The following is a 15,879-nucleotide window of genomic DNA, read 5'->3' as shown; positions in this document are numbered from 1 at the left end:
TCACCAACAAAGACGTCCTCAAGTTAGTCACTACCGATCGGTTGTCGGAGGAGTTGGACAGGACGGAGATGGCCGAAGTGGAATCGGGGGATTTGGCCGAACTTGTCAATGCGCTGCCCAAGGAGAGGTTCTTGGATGAGCTCTAGGTATGGTTCGATCGACTGCCAGTAGAATATGACTGATCACTGACAGGAATGTATGATTCTGGTCGGCTGTGGTGGATACGGGGGATGTCCGATATCCGATGTGGATAACTATTATCATGGAGTTCAGGACTGGTTGAGAAAAGCAAGGGCGAAGAATAACAATTCGTGTGGATCGTGTGCTACGTGTGAGTAGCTATCCATAGTCTAGTTTATAGTATATGATATTACCTAACAGAAGTAGTGGCAATGCCAGTGGTGTGATCCAAGGCCAAGGCACAGCGTTGAATAGTATCCTTTTCTTCCTCGACCACCTTCTCAGCCAGCTTGACCAAGTGGTTCAAGACAGCAGAAACGTCGTCTAGCTCTCCCACACCCTCGTAGTTATCCAAAACCTTCTTGCCGTCTACAATCTTCTCCGGTACGTGCTTGCCAACGTTCAACCGCCAGTACTTCTCCTGCATGTTCCTGGGCGCAAAGGCGTGGATAAGAGTGCGGAAGAGGACGTGCATGATCTCCGCATTGCACGCAGCAGACGCAAACGCCGACTCAACGTTGTGATCACCCAGACGGCCAGGGTCGAGAATGGGTTGGTTGGATGAGATGCCAGTGCCAATGCTCAGGAAGCAGTCGGATTCACGGGCAGGGCCAAATACACCCAAGACTTCAGTCCACAGCCAACCGAGAGGGTTGTTGGCGCCCAAGCTGCCGTCGACAAGTTCGTAATCGCCGACCCGGATCGACTTGAAGTAGACTGGTGCGGCAGAGGTGGCACGGGCAGCCTCCCACAGCTTGATATTGGGAAGTGTGGATGGCAGGTGGGGGTGTTTGTAGGATCGCAGCAGCACAGGACCGCGGTTGTTGGCGGCGTCTTTACGGACGGCCGTCACGAAGCTAAAGAGTCAGTATGCTCGTCGACATGATACAGATGAGGGACATACACTTTGCAAGCCGGTTTCTCTTCATCAAGAAGAACATCATCTCTGCCGAGTTTCTCGCGGATGAGCTCCTTGACGACATTCTCAAGGTCCTTGGCATCATAGAAATGGCGGTCCCACAGGAAACGACCCTTCTTACCACCAGTCCACCGATTTTGGTAGAAGATCTTCTCCATGAACTGCTCGTATTTCTTAATGCACTCCGCGACGCTCATGTGCAGACGGCCGAGCATGATGGCAATCAACCCTCCAGTGCTGGTACCACCGATCATATCGAAGATCTCATACGGCTTCTTGCCAGGCGTGACCTTGTCCAGGACACCCTTGAGCAGATGAAGCGATGCCAGTCCACGAGCACCACCGCCATCCAGCGACAGAACGCGCAGAGGACGTGCTTCATTGTCGATGTTGATTGCGTCAGCGCGGAACACGCCCTGTGGGATAGATGGTGCAGATTTCGGGTTCATCAGTTTGTTGATGTCGTTCAGGGCACTCTGAAAGCCTTGGGTTTCGGCGACAAAGTTGCCATAATGGATGGGTTTATGGTCTATCTATTAGTCTCTGATCGCATTGTGAGGTGAGGAAACATACGAATATCACGACCAAGGTTGAAGACGAGATATCCAGTCTTAGCAAAGTTCGCCCAGCCAGCAAATCGAGCACCCTGGCGGACAGCGAGGACATTTCCAGCCTCCAAGTGACTCAGGATCGGATGGCTTTCATCATACACACCACCATTCTTCCATTCATATTTCCTCGTGAGGAAATTGTTGCGGTGACTCAGCCAGACCAGCTCAACGCCTTTGTTGATCTTGGCTGTCTCTGCAGACTCGTTTTCAAGAATGGCAATCTCGAACCAAGTCCAGTTACCGGCAGACTCGTCATCTGCGTAGCCTTGGTCGTGGGATTCGACATAGAGTTGGAGGCTGTGGATGCTGCGGATGGTGTCGGCAGTGAGGGCCTACCCATTAGTATACTATCTTGTCCGATAATATGAGGTGACATACGGGAGTCCTAAACCAGACTTCAGCCTTGATGTCGCCATCTGTGGCTACTATTTGCTTCTGCTGGTCGCATTTGACGACATACTGGCCATCAGGAATGGCCGAGTCCTGAGAAGGAAGGGGCTTGATAGTCTGAAGCTGTGCTGGCGAGAGAGACATGGTGATTGTGGATGTGAGTATGATGGAGTGAAGAAGAGTCGAGGGAGCATCGGGTCCATTTATGTCCAGCTCGTCCCACCAGCTGAAATTACATCCAAGCTGAGGTGAGTCTCCACCATTCGTCTGACAGGCAATCAGATTTCCCAGAGCCGGCTATACCTCTCCTTGGCTGACGATCGTTCAGCTCGAGCTGAAGAACCCCGCTGACAGCTGTCACGTACGGCTGAGATATGACGATATGGTGGAGATCGTCGCGGTCGCTTGACGCTTTCGGTTGGCCATTCTGATATTCGAGTGATTATAGGCTGATATCTGAGCATTATGGAGACATTTCCAAACTATTGGGGCTCGACAAGGATGGACTGTCACATTGTGATGACGAGCATACTCCGGTCGACACTACCTTGAGCCAACTGAGCCACTCTCGGTTATCTTATGACACGCACATTATCCCTCTACTGTAGTATTCCCTCTTCCCTCTTCCCTCTATTATATACATTAATATGATCTTTCCTAGCTGCCAAGTATATAGCCTCAGCGTCAGCAGCTGGCAGACTGACTATAGATAGTCAGTCCTAAGAGGTATAAGGGCGTAAGACTAAAGCCCCTATTAAATTAAGACTACCTCTTACTAGATCTACTCTTAAATCTGGAAATTAATACTTCGTATACCTATTCTATTTCCTACTCTATATATTCTAATGCTTATTAAAACGAAGTGGTAAGGGTATAAGGCCTCTCTCCCTAGTTAATGACACCCATCTATAATGCCGCAATGAGCCAATGCGAGCGCTTGGCGGCTTGTTGTTGAAGTAATTCCATGAAGATTATCCATGACACCTTTTGAAGGGGTAATGTCAGCATTTATTATCTGGTTGGTAAAACAACTCCATCTGTTTGTCAGTATTTCATTTTTTGGACAAAATAATCCGAATCCAGTGTTGATTACTATGATTTTTCAATAAGATATCCTTTCAGATAAGTATGGCAGTTCAGTGCATTCGCCCATAGATGGGCCAGCCCTGTAACGGAAAAGGTCTTGGTTACTTTCGATGCGTTACGTTTTTGTTGATTCCTGTTCCCAGCGGTATTGGTTTCAAATATCAATTCCGGACAGTCATATCCATCACATTACCGCTGGCTAATGTAACCTCAATGAATATATCTTGAGAATCCCATTGATTTCCCCTTCAAAAATCAGTCTGTTAGTATATACTATTGTAATTCTGAATCTATTCCATTTTCTTACCTAGTCAACTCTATTACTATTCTGATCCCTTTTGTTACAAGCCCGCTCAAATATATATCTACAGAGGACACGTGACAACCATATCTTCTGCCTTTTTAAGCTATTACCGTGCAAAATCTGCTGCATCAAGCGGATTTTAGAGGGATCTGAAGAATTAGTAGAAACGAATATTATCTATTATTGTATGGGAATTTGATTTGGAGTGTTCAACTTCCTACAACACGTTACGTAGCGGGACGCTATTGATCGAGCATTTACTCCGTACTCAACTGATTTTTGATAAGATGTTTTATCAAAATGACATTTAGCAGGCTAGAAAAGCAGAAATCAATGAACAGATCAATCTCGGTAGAACGGATATGACTTGATGCTAAGTGATACCGGCTAACTTGCCGAGACCCAAAGAGAGATCCTCGGACAAACAAAGGAACAAAAGTTTAACAACAAAGTTTAACAGATTTTGACTACAGTTTGTCCCTTACTGGACGAACTTTGGTTCCTGATAAATTTTCACAGTCTGGACGGTCGGAATTGAATTTGCAGTTCCATGGGTCGGTGAAAAATAAGAATTTTGTTTGTTTCTTATTGGCCGGACGGGACCAAACATCGGTCAATTGTGATCAATATTGATAACAGTAAATCTCGAAAATGGGATTTCAAATCATCACCGCTTCTTTGTCACCGACTCGTCTTTGTCTAGATGAAACACAGTGCGGCCAATGAGGATATATCCGAATCTGCTGTGACAGGGAGGCTGTGTTGGACATCCATCCGGGTTTCGGGATCAAGGATCAAGATGATCTGTGATATATCACACTTGATCGTCAGGAACATACGTATGTAGGCGTACGGGTTTTTCGATAAACTCTGTCGGAGGATTCAGTAATCAATAATATTTATTATTCAAAAGTAAAAGACCGTGGGATCGAGTCGATCGGGCCATTTTGGAATGACGTTTTGTACGACATCCCACTATGCATCACATTCATGCCCACAGCCTTACTATGTCGACTGGGCAGTACCCGACTGCCTAACAGGTGAGTCAGGAGAATGCGTTCGAGACAATCCTACCAGGCATGACCCACTGATCATCCAAGGCTCAAAGGCCCAAAAGTGCGACCCCTGTGGCCATCACGGCCCTTGCATTAGCCTCATGATTGACAGTTCCATGGAATGTGATTCTACGTGGCGGTCTTGTTGACATATAAAGCTGTCTGTTCTTCGGTCTCTCTTCTCTTGCTACTCACTCATTCATCTCATCATGTTCTCCCCCTCCCTCCTCTTCTTCTCCCTTCTCGGGACCCAAGTGTCGGCTCAAGATGACCTCTCCAAGGCACGACTGGGCATCAACGCCCTGAATCAATGGTACAACACCAACACCGGCCTCTGGAATACGGTCGGCTGGTGGAATGGCGCCAATTGCTTGACCGTCGTGGCCGACCTGGCCCTTGTTGACGATGGCTCCCGGGATGCCGCCGTCAGCATCTTCTCCAACTCCTTCAACGTCGCCCCTAGCCAAAACCCCTTCCCCGACCTGGATGGAGGCGAAACATCCAACCCGGCCAATTCGTCCGCCTGGACCGATGGCTCCTACGACGATGATGGCTGGTGGGCGCTGGCGTGGATCGCAGCATATGACATCACCAAGAATCAGGACTATCTCAATGTAGCGATCGGCATCCATGATCAGCTGGTAGGATCTGCATTCCCCTGATAGACTAGTTGATGCGCCGGATGAAGTGGCCGTGCTGATCCTCCATCCCTAAATTCAGAGCACCGATGGCCCGACAGGCTGTAACCACGGCGGCATTTTCTCGGACCACAACCACAACTATGTCAACGCCGTCACGAACGAGCTGTATTTCTCGGTCGCTGCGCATCTGGCGACGAGAGTAAAGGACAATCAGCGATTTATCGATTCCGCGAAGCGCCAGTGGAATTGGTTCCGCAACAGCTCGATGATCAACGAGGAGGGGACGATCAACGACGGACTTACCTCGGACTGCAAGAACAATGGGCAGACTGCGTAAGTTGTTTCCATCACATTGCTTTTTATTCTTATTTTGCTTTTTATATTTCTTTTTATTTTGCTTTTGTTTCACATCCCCCTCCTGTTTATGTTTCTTTTCTGACAATCGCAGCTGGTCCTACAACCAAGGAGTCGTGCTCGGCGGCCTCGTCGAACTCAACAAAGCGTCCCCCGACGACTCGTATCTCCCCACCGCCGCCAAAATCGCCAAAGCCGCCATCAAACTCCTCGCCGACGCAAACAACGTCATCCACGAGTCCTGCGAGCCAGACTCCTGCGACGGCAACTCCACCCAGTTCAAGGGGATTTTCATCCGAAATCTCCGCCTGCTGCACGCCGCCGCGCCCGACGATCTCTATGCAAAGGTGATCCGGGCGTGTGCGGACAGCATCTGGAACAGAGACCGCAACAATGCCACGCAGTTTGGTGTTGACTGGTCCGGGCCTATTACTAGCCAGCTGGATCCGTCGACGCATAGTTCTGCTATGGATGCGTTGGTCGCTGTTATTGGGCTGTGATGTATATAATTACGTATTAAAATTGCATGACTTGACTATTTACCAGACTTTGTATTGAGGGATTTAAATAAGATTAGACTATGGTAATTATACATGCTAGTATGCATGTACATGGACGAATGCTGCAGCCTCATTCCCCCGACTAATGCCCTATTCCTTTCAATCACCAATATCCTATTTGATCACAGTGATCGGGTTTGTAACCGCTCTCAGACATCAAGATCAGCAAGCTTCATCGAATTGATTAGGTGCAATGCCTGCTGCCTGCTGCAAATGATGCGATGTCCTTTCCGGACAAATTTAGTAGTTCCTGCTCTGAGGCAGACTGACTTTTCTGATCAGTTATTGTCAGGATGTAACCACCACTTGTACGCATATAACCAGCAGGGCAAGCCATTCGGGAAGGCTCTTGACATGGCGTTAGCTGTGACCAGGGACTGACTTCCTCCACTTATCCTCTGCCATCGCGCTCTTGTCGTAGTCGGTCAGTTATGGATAAAAATCGTTCATCGAAGACTTGATTTGTGGTCAAAAAGAAAGTCTCGCAGATGAATTCCTGGGACCATTCAATTTCCCAGCCATTGTGCTTGTTGACTGGGCGTTTGGAGACAGACATAGGAGATTAGATACTATCTCAGTACCTTATTCGTCTGTTACAATCTGTTTCCATTTGTCGACCTTTTCTTTTTGCCAAGACAGCTCATCTCTCGCATTTTCGTCAACAATGATTTACTGTTATATTTAGCCGTCGTGGCTAGCTGCTCGTGTCTCTTAAGGTCCAAGAGCCAGAGGAAAGCCCATACCTGCGAGAAAACCCCGCGATGGTCGAGAGCATCCCTAAACCTCTGCAGTAAAGGCCAGGGAAATCAACCCGTCTTTGGGCTCGAGATCTGTGAGATAAGTGTATTAGTAACTGTCCTGGCGAGGGACCGGAGGATCTACCGTATTGCTTTCTCTTTGTAGACAATGCCGTCTGGGCTATGGCTTCGGGGGATGCTGCCATCTTGTGGAACGAAAGGATGTATAAAACGGCAATGAATCAATGGGATGGACCCTGGATGGCTCGATGGGCTCTCAGATAGAGAGTAGATGATGAGTGGGAGAAAGAACAAGTTGAGAAGCGATGGATGAGGTGGGTTTATATAGAAAAAAAGCCCATTCACCATGATTGAGTCAGTGCTTTCACTGTCCAACGACCAAGACGATTCATTATTGATTCCCTCTTGGATATTGCATGGCCTCTACATCTACCAACATTCATCATGAACATTGAATGCTCATGAATCCAGCAGACGATAATGTAGGATGATTATGAAAGAGAATAACCGACAACACAGTGAGGGGTAATACGGCCCCCATCTTGGCTGGCCATGATCCGCCTCTTCTATACCATCTTGGATGTAGTGACAGGCGGGCCACCTCTTGGCATCATGTCATGAAGCAACCACGCCCACAGAGGCTGATTGATTGCAGCAGAAGGGAATGTTCCCATTGGCTACTCTCCCGTTTAAATAGACGGGGAAATGGATCCCCGGGCGTTGACGGGAGGGCCTTGGGAAGGCAGATAAATAGTGGGATGCCACTGAATCAGTTGAGACTTTATATTTCTTCTGCAACTGACTCACGATGGTTCCAAATGTGTTTTTGTAAGTCTTCTTCACAGCATAATATCTGGTCTGACAATTTAGAACCGGCGCCACTGGCTATGTTGGCGGTGACTTTTTGTATGTCCTCGCACAGGCTCATCCAGACTGGAATATTTCAGTCTTGGTGAGAAACGTGGGCAAAGCAGCCATCCTATCCAAAGAGTACCAGAAAGTCCGCATCGTCAATGGCGACCTCGACTCGGCAGAGGTCATCGAAGAAGAGGTCAAGAATGCCGATATTGTTTTCCGTATGTCCACCCCAAACTGCATACTTATATGTACTGACATTATAGAAATCGCGGACTGCGACCATGTCGGCGCCGCAAAAGCCATCGCCAAAGGAGCTGCCCATCATACTTCTGACCGACCATGCTGGGTGATTCACGCATCAGGTACGGCCAGCTTTATCTTCGAAGACACACGAGAGAAGACGTACGGGACTGAGCGGACAAAGGAATACAATGATTGGGATGGACTGGATGAGCTGTTTAACCTTCCTGACGATGCATTCCATATCGACGTGGAGAGGACCATTATCGCAGCTGGTCGAGTCGATCCGCAGCGTATCAAGACGGCCATCGTTTCTCCTCCGACTGTGTATGGACCTGGTCGTGGCCCTACCAAACAGACCAGCATCCAGGCATACTTCCTTGCTAAAGCCGTCCTCCAACGAAAGAAGGGAATAATAATCGGCGAAGGCAAGAATGTTTGGAGCCAAGTCCACGTCCAGGACCTCAGCGATCTCTTGCTCTCCCTCGCCGAAGCAGCTGCCGCAGGGGGTGGAAATGCGACCTGGAACGATGAGGGGTACTATCTCTCCGAGAATGGATGGTACGTCTGGGGTGATATCGAAAGAGCCATTGCCCAGGCCGCATATGAGAAGAAGTATATCCCAACTACCGAGCTCACGCCGTTTAGCGAGGATGAGGAGTTGGGAGACACGCTTGGATATGGACTGCTCATGTGGGGATCAAATAGTAGAGGGACTTCGATTAGGGCGAAGAAACTGCTTGAATGGAATCCCACGCGACCGAGTATGCTGGAGGAGATTCCAGGCATTGTTGAAGGGGAGGCGAGGGCGTTGGGGTTGGCTGAGTAGTTATAGTGGGAGAATTACTCAGCAGAACAGCAGCCGGAGGAATATTCATGAGGGCAAGGATGCGGACAACTAAGCAGAGGGGTGACATTTGATTGGTGGGGATCTGCGTTATGGAGTCTTCAAGAGAGGGGTAATATAGCGTGAGAAGATATCTTTGGCCAGGATGGAGTAGTCGGGGCAGCTTGTGTAACGTGAGAATCCTATATAAAATACCCCGCACACACATTTCAGCCTTCAATTCCAACACAATGGTCGATAAAATGAACAGAGAAAATTGCAAGTTGTTGCAACCATTGGATATAGCCAATGGAAAGATTAAGCTACAGCATCGTATTATCCATGCCCCAGTTACTCGCAACAGAGGCGTGCCGCTGAGTGCCACGAGCACCCCGGAAAACCCGAATCGGATATGGTATCCAGGGGAGTTGATGGCCAAATATTACGGCCAGCGAGCGACTAAAGGAGGGTTGATTATAACTGAGGCTATCCCTATCACTCTCGAGGTGAGTTGACTCTACAAATAAAATTTGGTGACTGACGAGACCAGAGTAGTGGAATGCCCGGTTCTTCTGGGCTCTTTATTCCTGAACAAGCAGATGGCTGGAAAAAGGTTGTGGATGCCGTTCACGACAAAGGAGGATATATCTACGGTCAGCTCTGGCATGCTGGCCGTGCGACAATTCCTCAGATGATCGGCGCTCCGCCAGTCTCTGCCTCGGCCACGCCTTGGGATTCTCCTACGGATCTTTATGCGTATCCTCCGGTGGGAGAGACAGAGCGTGTCCGCTACGCTGATTATCCCCCTGTTGAACTCTCTATCGAAGGGATTAAAGCGATCATCCAGGATTACTGCAAGGCTGCTCGGACAGCCATGGAAATCGGATTCGATGGGGTCGAAGTAACCAGTGCGAATGGCTATCTTCTAGAGCAGTTCCTCAGCACAAATGTTAACAAAAGAACTGATGAATATGGAGGAAGCGTGGAGAACCGCTGTCGGATTGTGCTCGAACTGATGGACGAACTGGCCAAAACGGTCGGCGAAGACAATCTGGCTATTCGATTGACGCCGTTTGGGTTGTTCAACCAGAACAGAAGTGAGCAGAGAATTGAGACGTGGTCGTATCTTTGCAACAGTCTCAAGAAGAACTTGAAGCTGTCGTATGTGAGCTTTATAGAGCCGGTATGGATCCATTCCCCTTCTATATTGACGAGTACTGACCAGTCAGCGATTCGAACAATTCGACAGCTACGAATACAAAGACGACATCCTTCGCAGCTGGGGCTTACTGGGAGTGACTCTAGATCAATTCCGTACTATCTTTGGTAACACTCCATTTTTCTCCTGTGGTGGCTTCGACGATACAAACTGCTGGGATGTGGTGGAATCAGGTACATACGATGGTCTACTTTTTGGAAGACTGTTTGGTAGTAATCCTGATCTGGTGGAGAGATTGAAGAAAGGGTTGAAGTTATCAATGTGGGATGATAGTAAGCTTTTTGGCCCGTTTGAGGATAATTCGGTTGGATATGTGGACTATCCTTCGGCGGAGGGTATATAAAGACTGTATATAGCAATGCCCACGAGACGATGGGACTCTCTTCCAAGCGTTAAAAGAAGGTGTAATAGATAAATGAAGTTATTCTTGACCGGAATTGAATAGCAGCTGCTTCAATGAATGACCGGTTGTTCCTTCCTTTTAACACGCGCTCTCCTCCCTCTCGTGTTCCTTGCCATCTAATACGATGGATGCAGGTCTTGGTGGGTCGAGTTTGAGTTGATATCTCTCATCGCCATTTCCTTGTAGATGGACCGATGGCGGCTCTATGTCCGAGACACACGACGACGAAGGATACATGATGATGACCCTCACCTCTGAATACACTAAATATTTGACAAGGGAAGGGCAATGTAATAGAAACTGAATTCGGCCAATCTGTATACAAAAGATACGTCAAGCAAAAAGCAACTATCTCACCAACGCCATCTCACATGTACTTCTATTCTGCCGCTCGAAAGCCTCAGATGTATGCGAAATTAACCCGCACACTATATGCGTTCCGGGGGTAAATAAGATCAAACGGATAGTCTTCAAGGTCAGTAAACTGTTCTGAATCGAAGCGACGCGTGCGGATGCAGCAGCCACGGGCAGAAGTGCAGTGTCCATGACTAAATGCCCGGTCTGTATCGCGAGGCTTTTCACAACAGCCACAATCTCGTCCACAACAGCCTCCTCGCTCGACACAATCCCTCTTCAACCAGCCATTGAGATGCCAGTTTTCGTCTTTTCTGCACACCTTGAATGCCCTGTTCAAAGGCCCCAGTGGTATGTTGAGATGCAAAGCACCCCGCTTCCTACTCGACGTACTCTCTATTGAGGCGATCAAGCTCGCTTTAATAAGCCTGAATCTTGGAAGCCTCCGAGTCAGACGGACACAGTTGAGTCGATTTGCTCAACGCCTTCAGCTGTTCGCCGATGTAGATCTCTCGTTGCAATCCAGCGGCCTGGGATGTTCAAGGCAACCTCATCATGACATCATTTGCAACTGTCATCGGTCGTGTACAGTGTACAGTATAGTCCCCAACGGAGAGACCGAACGAGCCTGGGCTCGCTGTCCTTAATCTGGTTCTCCACATACTCGATACCATACATGTCGTCGTAGATACCAGTGTCTAGTCTATTAAGTAACGTGAACTTGTCGTCGGTGTTCAGGGATGACTGCAGACATGGGAGGAGGTCCCGGGCATTTTTCGAACCTTTGATGCTCTGAAGCCACTCATCGACTGTTTGGGGGCTTTTCTCAGAAGCTGGCTCCGAGATTGGCTGGGAACCGTCCCTATTGAACCAGAGCATGGTGATGATGCTATGGTCAACTGCTTTGAGTTAGTGGAGTGAGGATGAGCATGGGAAGTTTTTTGGATCATGCTCAGCATTAAAAAGAGTGTATATTGTAGGCATCGCTATCCTGTTGCGGAAACTGGGAGTCAATCTATGATGAATCATGACGTTGTTGCTAATCGCCTCAACTCGAATTTAAACAGCCATCAATGTAGTTGGTAGGGCTATTCTAGTTGTTCTTTCTGCAAATAAAGAATTCCATTCAGGGTCTTATTAATAAAGAATCATAAACGTGTGCCCAGTGTCATCTTGTCAGTGTGGATGGCAGAGAGGCTACAAACTGCCAGATAAGGGGCTATTATTCTATCCATAGTGGTTGTTGCCTGGCTGTCTGAAAGGGTATTTTGAATCAAGATTTCAAAAAAAAAAAAAAAAAAAAAGCATTCATTCTGACCAGCATTGCATCCCTCTCGACCACTGTCGGCTATATAAGCAGCAATCCAGACTGTCTTGTACAACTCCTGTCATCATCCACAATGTCTGCAGACTACGTGATAGTAGGCGGCGGCACCGCCGGTCTGGTCGTTGCCAATCGTCTCTCTGAAGATGAAAATACCAGCGTCATCGTACTGGAAGCTGGTGATGATCGGACAGAGGACAACCAAGTCCAGAATCCGATCTGCTGGCCCAGTCTGATCGGATCAGTGCTGGACTGGGAGTTTAAAACAGTTCCTCAGGTATGCTCATTTTATTACTGCTCGATAATACTGACGATATAGACTGGCCTCAATAATCGTGAACAAGAGCATCCTGCTGGCAAGGTCTTGGGCGGTTCATCCACGATCAACGGCCTTGTTTACATTCCCCCTTCGCCCGCTGGCATCGACGCGTGGGCCAGGCTGGGCAATGACAAGTGGAACTGGAATGCTCTCCTGCCATATCTGCAACGATCATACCGTCTGCGAGCTCCTGATGAGATTAAAAAAGAGTTTAACCTAGACGCACACAATACAGGCAGAGGTCCTATCAGTGTCTCTTATCCATCTCTCGCAGACGAACGGAACCACCCCCTCATCAATGCCTGGAATGATACATTCAAAGAACAGGGCTACGAATTTACAGGCAACTTTCTTCCTGAAAAGACGGTCGGCACGCGTCCATATACAGCTACGACGCATGATAGGTGGGGTCTGGGTGATTGTCGGAGTGCCAGTGATACCGAGTATGGCCGGAATGCATTCATTCGGCCAAATTTAGACGTTCGCACTGGCGTGACTGTTCGACGCGTCCTCTTCTCCTCTGCATCTGGAGAAGCTATCGCCACTGGTGTTGAGGTCTACACGAGACAAGGACTTGTCACCATAAAGGCAAAGGAAGAAGTTATTCTCGCGGCGGGCGCGTTCAACACTCCGAAGATTCTCGAGCTTTCTGGCATTGGCGATGGTCGTCTTTTATCCAAATTGGGGATTCCAACTATCATAGATAACCCCGGGGTTGGGGAGAACCTGCAGAATCATCTCATGAGCTTTCTTCCGGTCCCGGTGAAGAGGTTTACTGAGTTAGATAATGCTCCCCCTGGCATCAAAGCACTGGGGTTTGTGAATCTTGACCAACGCGAACAAGCAGATCTACTATCCAGATTCTCTCCACAGTCCAAGCACGACGAGGTTATTCGCTCCATCATCCAGAATCCCGATGAAGCCTCAGCTACTGCCCTGCTCAGTCTATGCGAGACATCTGAACATGCGGCTATCGTGGTTCTGTTTCCCAGTTTTCCGATTTCCCGTGGTAGCACTCACGTCTCCTCTCAAGATGCGTACGTGAAGCCAACTATCGACCCGCGATTTCTGTCCAAGCGAATAGATTTGGAAATCATGGCTCGTCTCGTTCAGAATCTCCATCAGGTGCCTGCCAGTCCTGCCTTTGAGGAGTTCTTCGAATACACCAATCCAGGACTTGATCTAGATGCGATTAAGGAATCAATCCATGAACGGGCTATCAGCACACATCATGTATGTGGAACAGCTGCAATGCTTCCAAAGGAAGATGGAGGTGTGGTAGATCAAAACCTGAGGGTATACGGCACGGGCAATCTCAGGATAGCCGACGCGAGTATCTTTCCACTGATTCCCAGCGCAAATCCAATGTCGACAGTCTATGCCGTGGCAGAGAGAGCAGCAGATTTGATTCGATATAGACATTTCTAATGTCATCAAATGCCATCACATTGTCACATTGACTATACTGATGAAGGAAATATGCAATAAACAAAATGCTAATTTGATACCACTTGACCTTCATACAAATAGTGTCTGTTCTATTGGCATCACTTCGGCATCACGCATGCCTAATCTTCCTTTCCACACCAATGTAATCAACTCCGTTTCTAGATCTTGTTGGGGTTTCAGTAAATGCGAGTATGCCTGAATCGTAGGGATAATCGAATTGCCCGGAAATCGGGATACCAATGCCCACAGCCCGTTTCTCATGCACACCGCGGTGGGTGCCGATAGACACAAGGGGTTGACCCGGTCTGTTCCACAGCACGGGTGATCCCAATTCGCCTTGACACAAGTCCAGTTAGAGCTGTCGTGGGAGAACCTGAAATACTGAAGCTTACCTCCTTCCGTTACGTGATTATACTCCAGCACGTTTCCTGCGGTATTGTTCAAGTTCCATGTAGTCTGCTCATAGTGTTCGTACATCTGGGCACCATTTTCCCCATTGCTAGACTTGTCACCGGGGTAGCCAACAATCCCGAGGTTTCCGATCCCGGTAGTAGGAGTGCCAATATAGTCAAATCGATGCGAGACATTGGGGAATTTCTCATTAACCTTGACAAAGGCTACATCCCTGGTGCCATCAAGCAATGCAGTATATTCGTTTAGTGCGGTGACAGCAATTCTATGGCGATAGATTGTGTCTGTTTTCAACGGATCCGCATTCTTACCGTTGTACCCCATCCACACTTTAAAGGCACGGGCTTTTTCACCAGTCTTCCTGTCATACACAAGATGGGCCGATGTGGCAAGGATATCATCGGTAAGAAGCCAACCAGTCCCCATGTACCAATTCTGACTCCTTCCCCTCTGCACCATGACTTTCAATATGGCTAATCATGTTAGTTATCTCCTGATTCCAGCTGTTGTTATACTTACATCGATACTTTCCACCCTCCTTGATGTCCTCCACTGGGACGAGCTTTCTATTGTCGGATGTAATGTTAACATTATCCTCTGGTGTTTCTTCCAGAGGCACTGCATTCTCTGCGTTTGCAGTGGGAGGCGCTTCAAGGTTCCATCTCCAAACAACGAGTTTGGCCATTTTGAATGTTGAAGTCGGAGGTGAGCTGACGACTACGCAGAGGGGGGTGATTTGATGATTTTTTTCGTCTCTGGGGCGTCATCAGCTATTTATGTTCACCATCGAGCTGAATGTCAGTCTGGCGCACGTTCCCTGGGCGAGTGATCGACGAGATCTGCACTGTGCTGTGTGCCTACTGCCTTGCCATACTGCAGTCCTGGCAGTCCAATGATTTCATACTTGGCATTTACCCCCGCAAATGTGAGGAAAGTACGTCAGTGTCCGCCTTGCTATCTTCACTGCTTTGTTTTGAAAACACAAAAGAGACAAATAAGAGATATTCTCGAGAAAAGAGGGGTATGTGAAATGTGACGAGCTGAACCACCTTGAAGCGGCGTGGGTAGACTAGAAGATCGAGATCTCTGATAGGCTAATAGGCAGATGATGTTCGCAGCTGAGGATGAACTGGATGAGCTGAAGCGGCCCGACACGCTGACAGAGCGGGGATTGAATGATCGACAGAAGGCAGCGGCTGCAGAGAAGGTGGCGGAGCTGAAGGTAAAGTGACGGGAAAGACGCTGCATGGTGTCTAGTTTGATCCACAATCTGACATGAAAGTCGAGATGGGCGGTGGCTGTAGCTATGAAAATACCTTCAAGAAGAGTTCAAAGTTTGCGTTGGTGGCGATCGACCAGACTCAGTTTTGTCCCGAGCTGAATACTTCAGGATATGGCACGAGAACAGCTCACAGGGAATGTACTTGTACCTGCTGCCTCCAACAGGACCTATCCGGATTGATTTTGACCAGCATCAGCAATGGAACTCGGTCACAATCCCCGACCTCTTGCATCTGGCAATTACAAATCTGGTTGACATATTGACTGTAGTTAGAATTATATCGATATAGTACCCCAATAAATCATTCTATAATAACTGGCTGGATGCTGGTAGGAA

At 48.2% G+C, this 15,879-nt stretch overlaps 6 protein-coding genes across 6 annotated transcripts; 4 read left to right on the top strand and 2 right to left on the bottom strand.

Annotated features, from left to right (window-relative positions):
• Positions 1-370: 370 nt before the first annotated feature.
• On the bottom strand, positions 371-2,244 carry ASPWEDRAFT_31438 (uncharacterized protein; the record flags this gene model as incomplete). The annotated part of the gene is made up of 4 exons (XM_040833547.1): positions 371-1,037; positions 1,085-1,628; positions 1,673-2,042; positions 2,089-2,244. 4 exons carry the CDS (start codon positions 2,242-2,244, stop codon positions 371-373), a joined length of 1,737 nt encoding a protein of 578 aa, XP_040686224.1.
• Positions 2,245-4,596: 2,352 nt separating this feature from the next.
• On the top strand, positions 4,597-6,335 carry ASPWEDRAFT_44695 (putative glycosyl hydrolase). The gene is made up of 3 exons (XM_040836325.1): positions 4,597-5,186; positions 5,266-5,519; positions 5,635-6,335. The coding sequence occupies exons 1-3, from the start codon at positions 4,755-4,757 to the stop codon at positions 6,038-6,040; spliced, it is 1,092 nt and encodes a 363-aa protein (XP_040686223.1). The 5' UTR covers positions 4,597-4,754; the 3' UTR covers positions 6,041-6,335.
• Positions 6,336-7,717: 1,382 nt separating this feature from the next.
• On the top strand, positions 7,718-8,998 carry ASPWEDRAFT_44694 (uncharacterized protein). Its single transcript, XM_040836324.1, has one exon. The coding sequence runs from the start codon at positions 7,937-7,939 to the stop codon at positions 8,783-8,785; it is 849 nt and encodes a 282-aa protein (XP_040686222.1). The 5' UTR covers positions 7,718-7,936; the 3' UTR covers positions 8,786-8,998.
• Positions 8,999-9,020: 22 nt separating this feature from the next.
• Positions 9,021-10,493, top strand: ASPWEDRAFT_44693 (alkene reductase). Its single transcript, XM_040836323.1, has 3 exons — positions 9,021-9,288; positions 9,333-9,965; positions 10,012-10,493. The coding sequence occupies exons 1-3, from the start codon at positions 9,034-9,036 to the stop codon at positions 10,342-10,344; spliced, it is 1,221 nt and encodes a 406-aa protein (XP_040686221.1). The 5' UTR covers positions 9,021-9,033; the 3' UTR covers positions 10,345-10,493.
• A 1,665-nt stretch (positions 10,494-12,158) lies between these two features.
• ASPWEDRAFT_140426 (GMC family oxidoreductase) lies at positions 12,159-14,010 on the top strand (the record flags this gene model as incomplete). The annotated part of the gene is made up of 2 exons (XM_040829402.1): positions 12,159-12,359; positions 12,402-14,010. 2 exons carry the CDS (start codon positions 12,159-12,161, stop codon positions 13,827-13,829), a joined length of 1,629 nt encoding a protein of 542 aa, XP_040686220.1. The 3' UTR covers positions 13,830-14,010.
• On the bottom strand, positions 13,895-15,083 carry ASPWEDRAFT_669753 (trypsin-like serine peptidase). The gene is made up of 3 exons (XM_040838874.1): positions 14,781-15,083; positions 14,243-14,734; positions 13,895-14,186 (listed from the first exon to the last, which is right to left on the bottom strand). Exons 1-3 carry the CDS (start codon positions 14,944-14,946, stop codon positions 13,960-13,962), a joined length of 885 nt encoding a protein of 294 aa, XP_040686219.1. The 5' UTR covers positions 14,947-15,083; the 3' UTR covers positions 13,895-13,959.
• Between the last annotated feature and the right edge of the window lie 796 nt (positions 15,084-15,879).

The sequence above is a fragment of the Aspergillus wentii genome (genome assembly GCF_001890725.1).
Source record: "Aspergillus wentii DTO 134E9 unplaced genomic scaffold ASPWEscaffold_7, whole genome shotgun sequence".
Lineage (NCBI taxonomy): Eukaryota > Fungi > Ascomycota > Eurotiomycetes > Eurotiales > Aspergillaceae > Aspergillus > Aspergillus wentii.
This window is presented reverse-complemented; position numbering and strand designations above follow the sequence as displayed.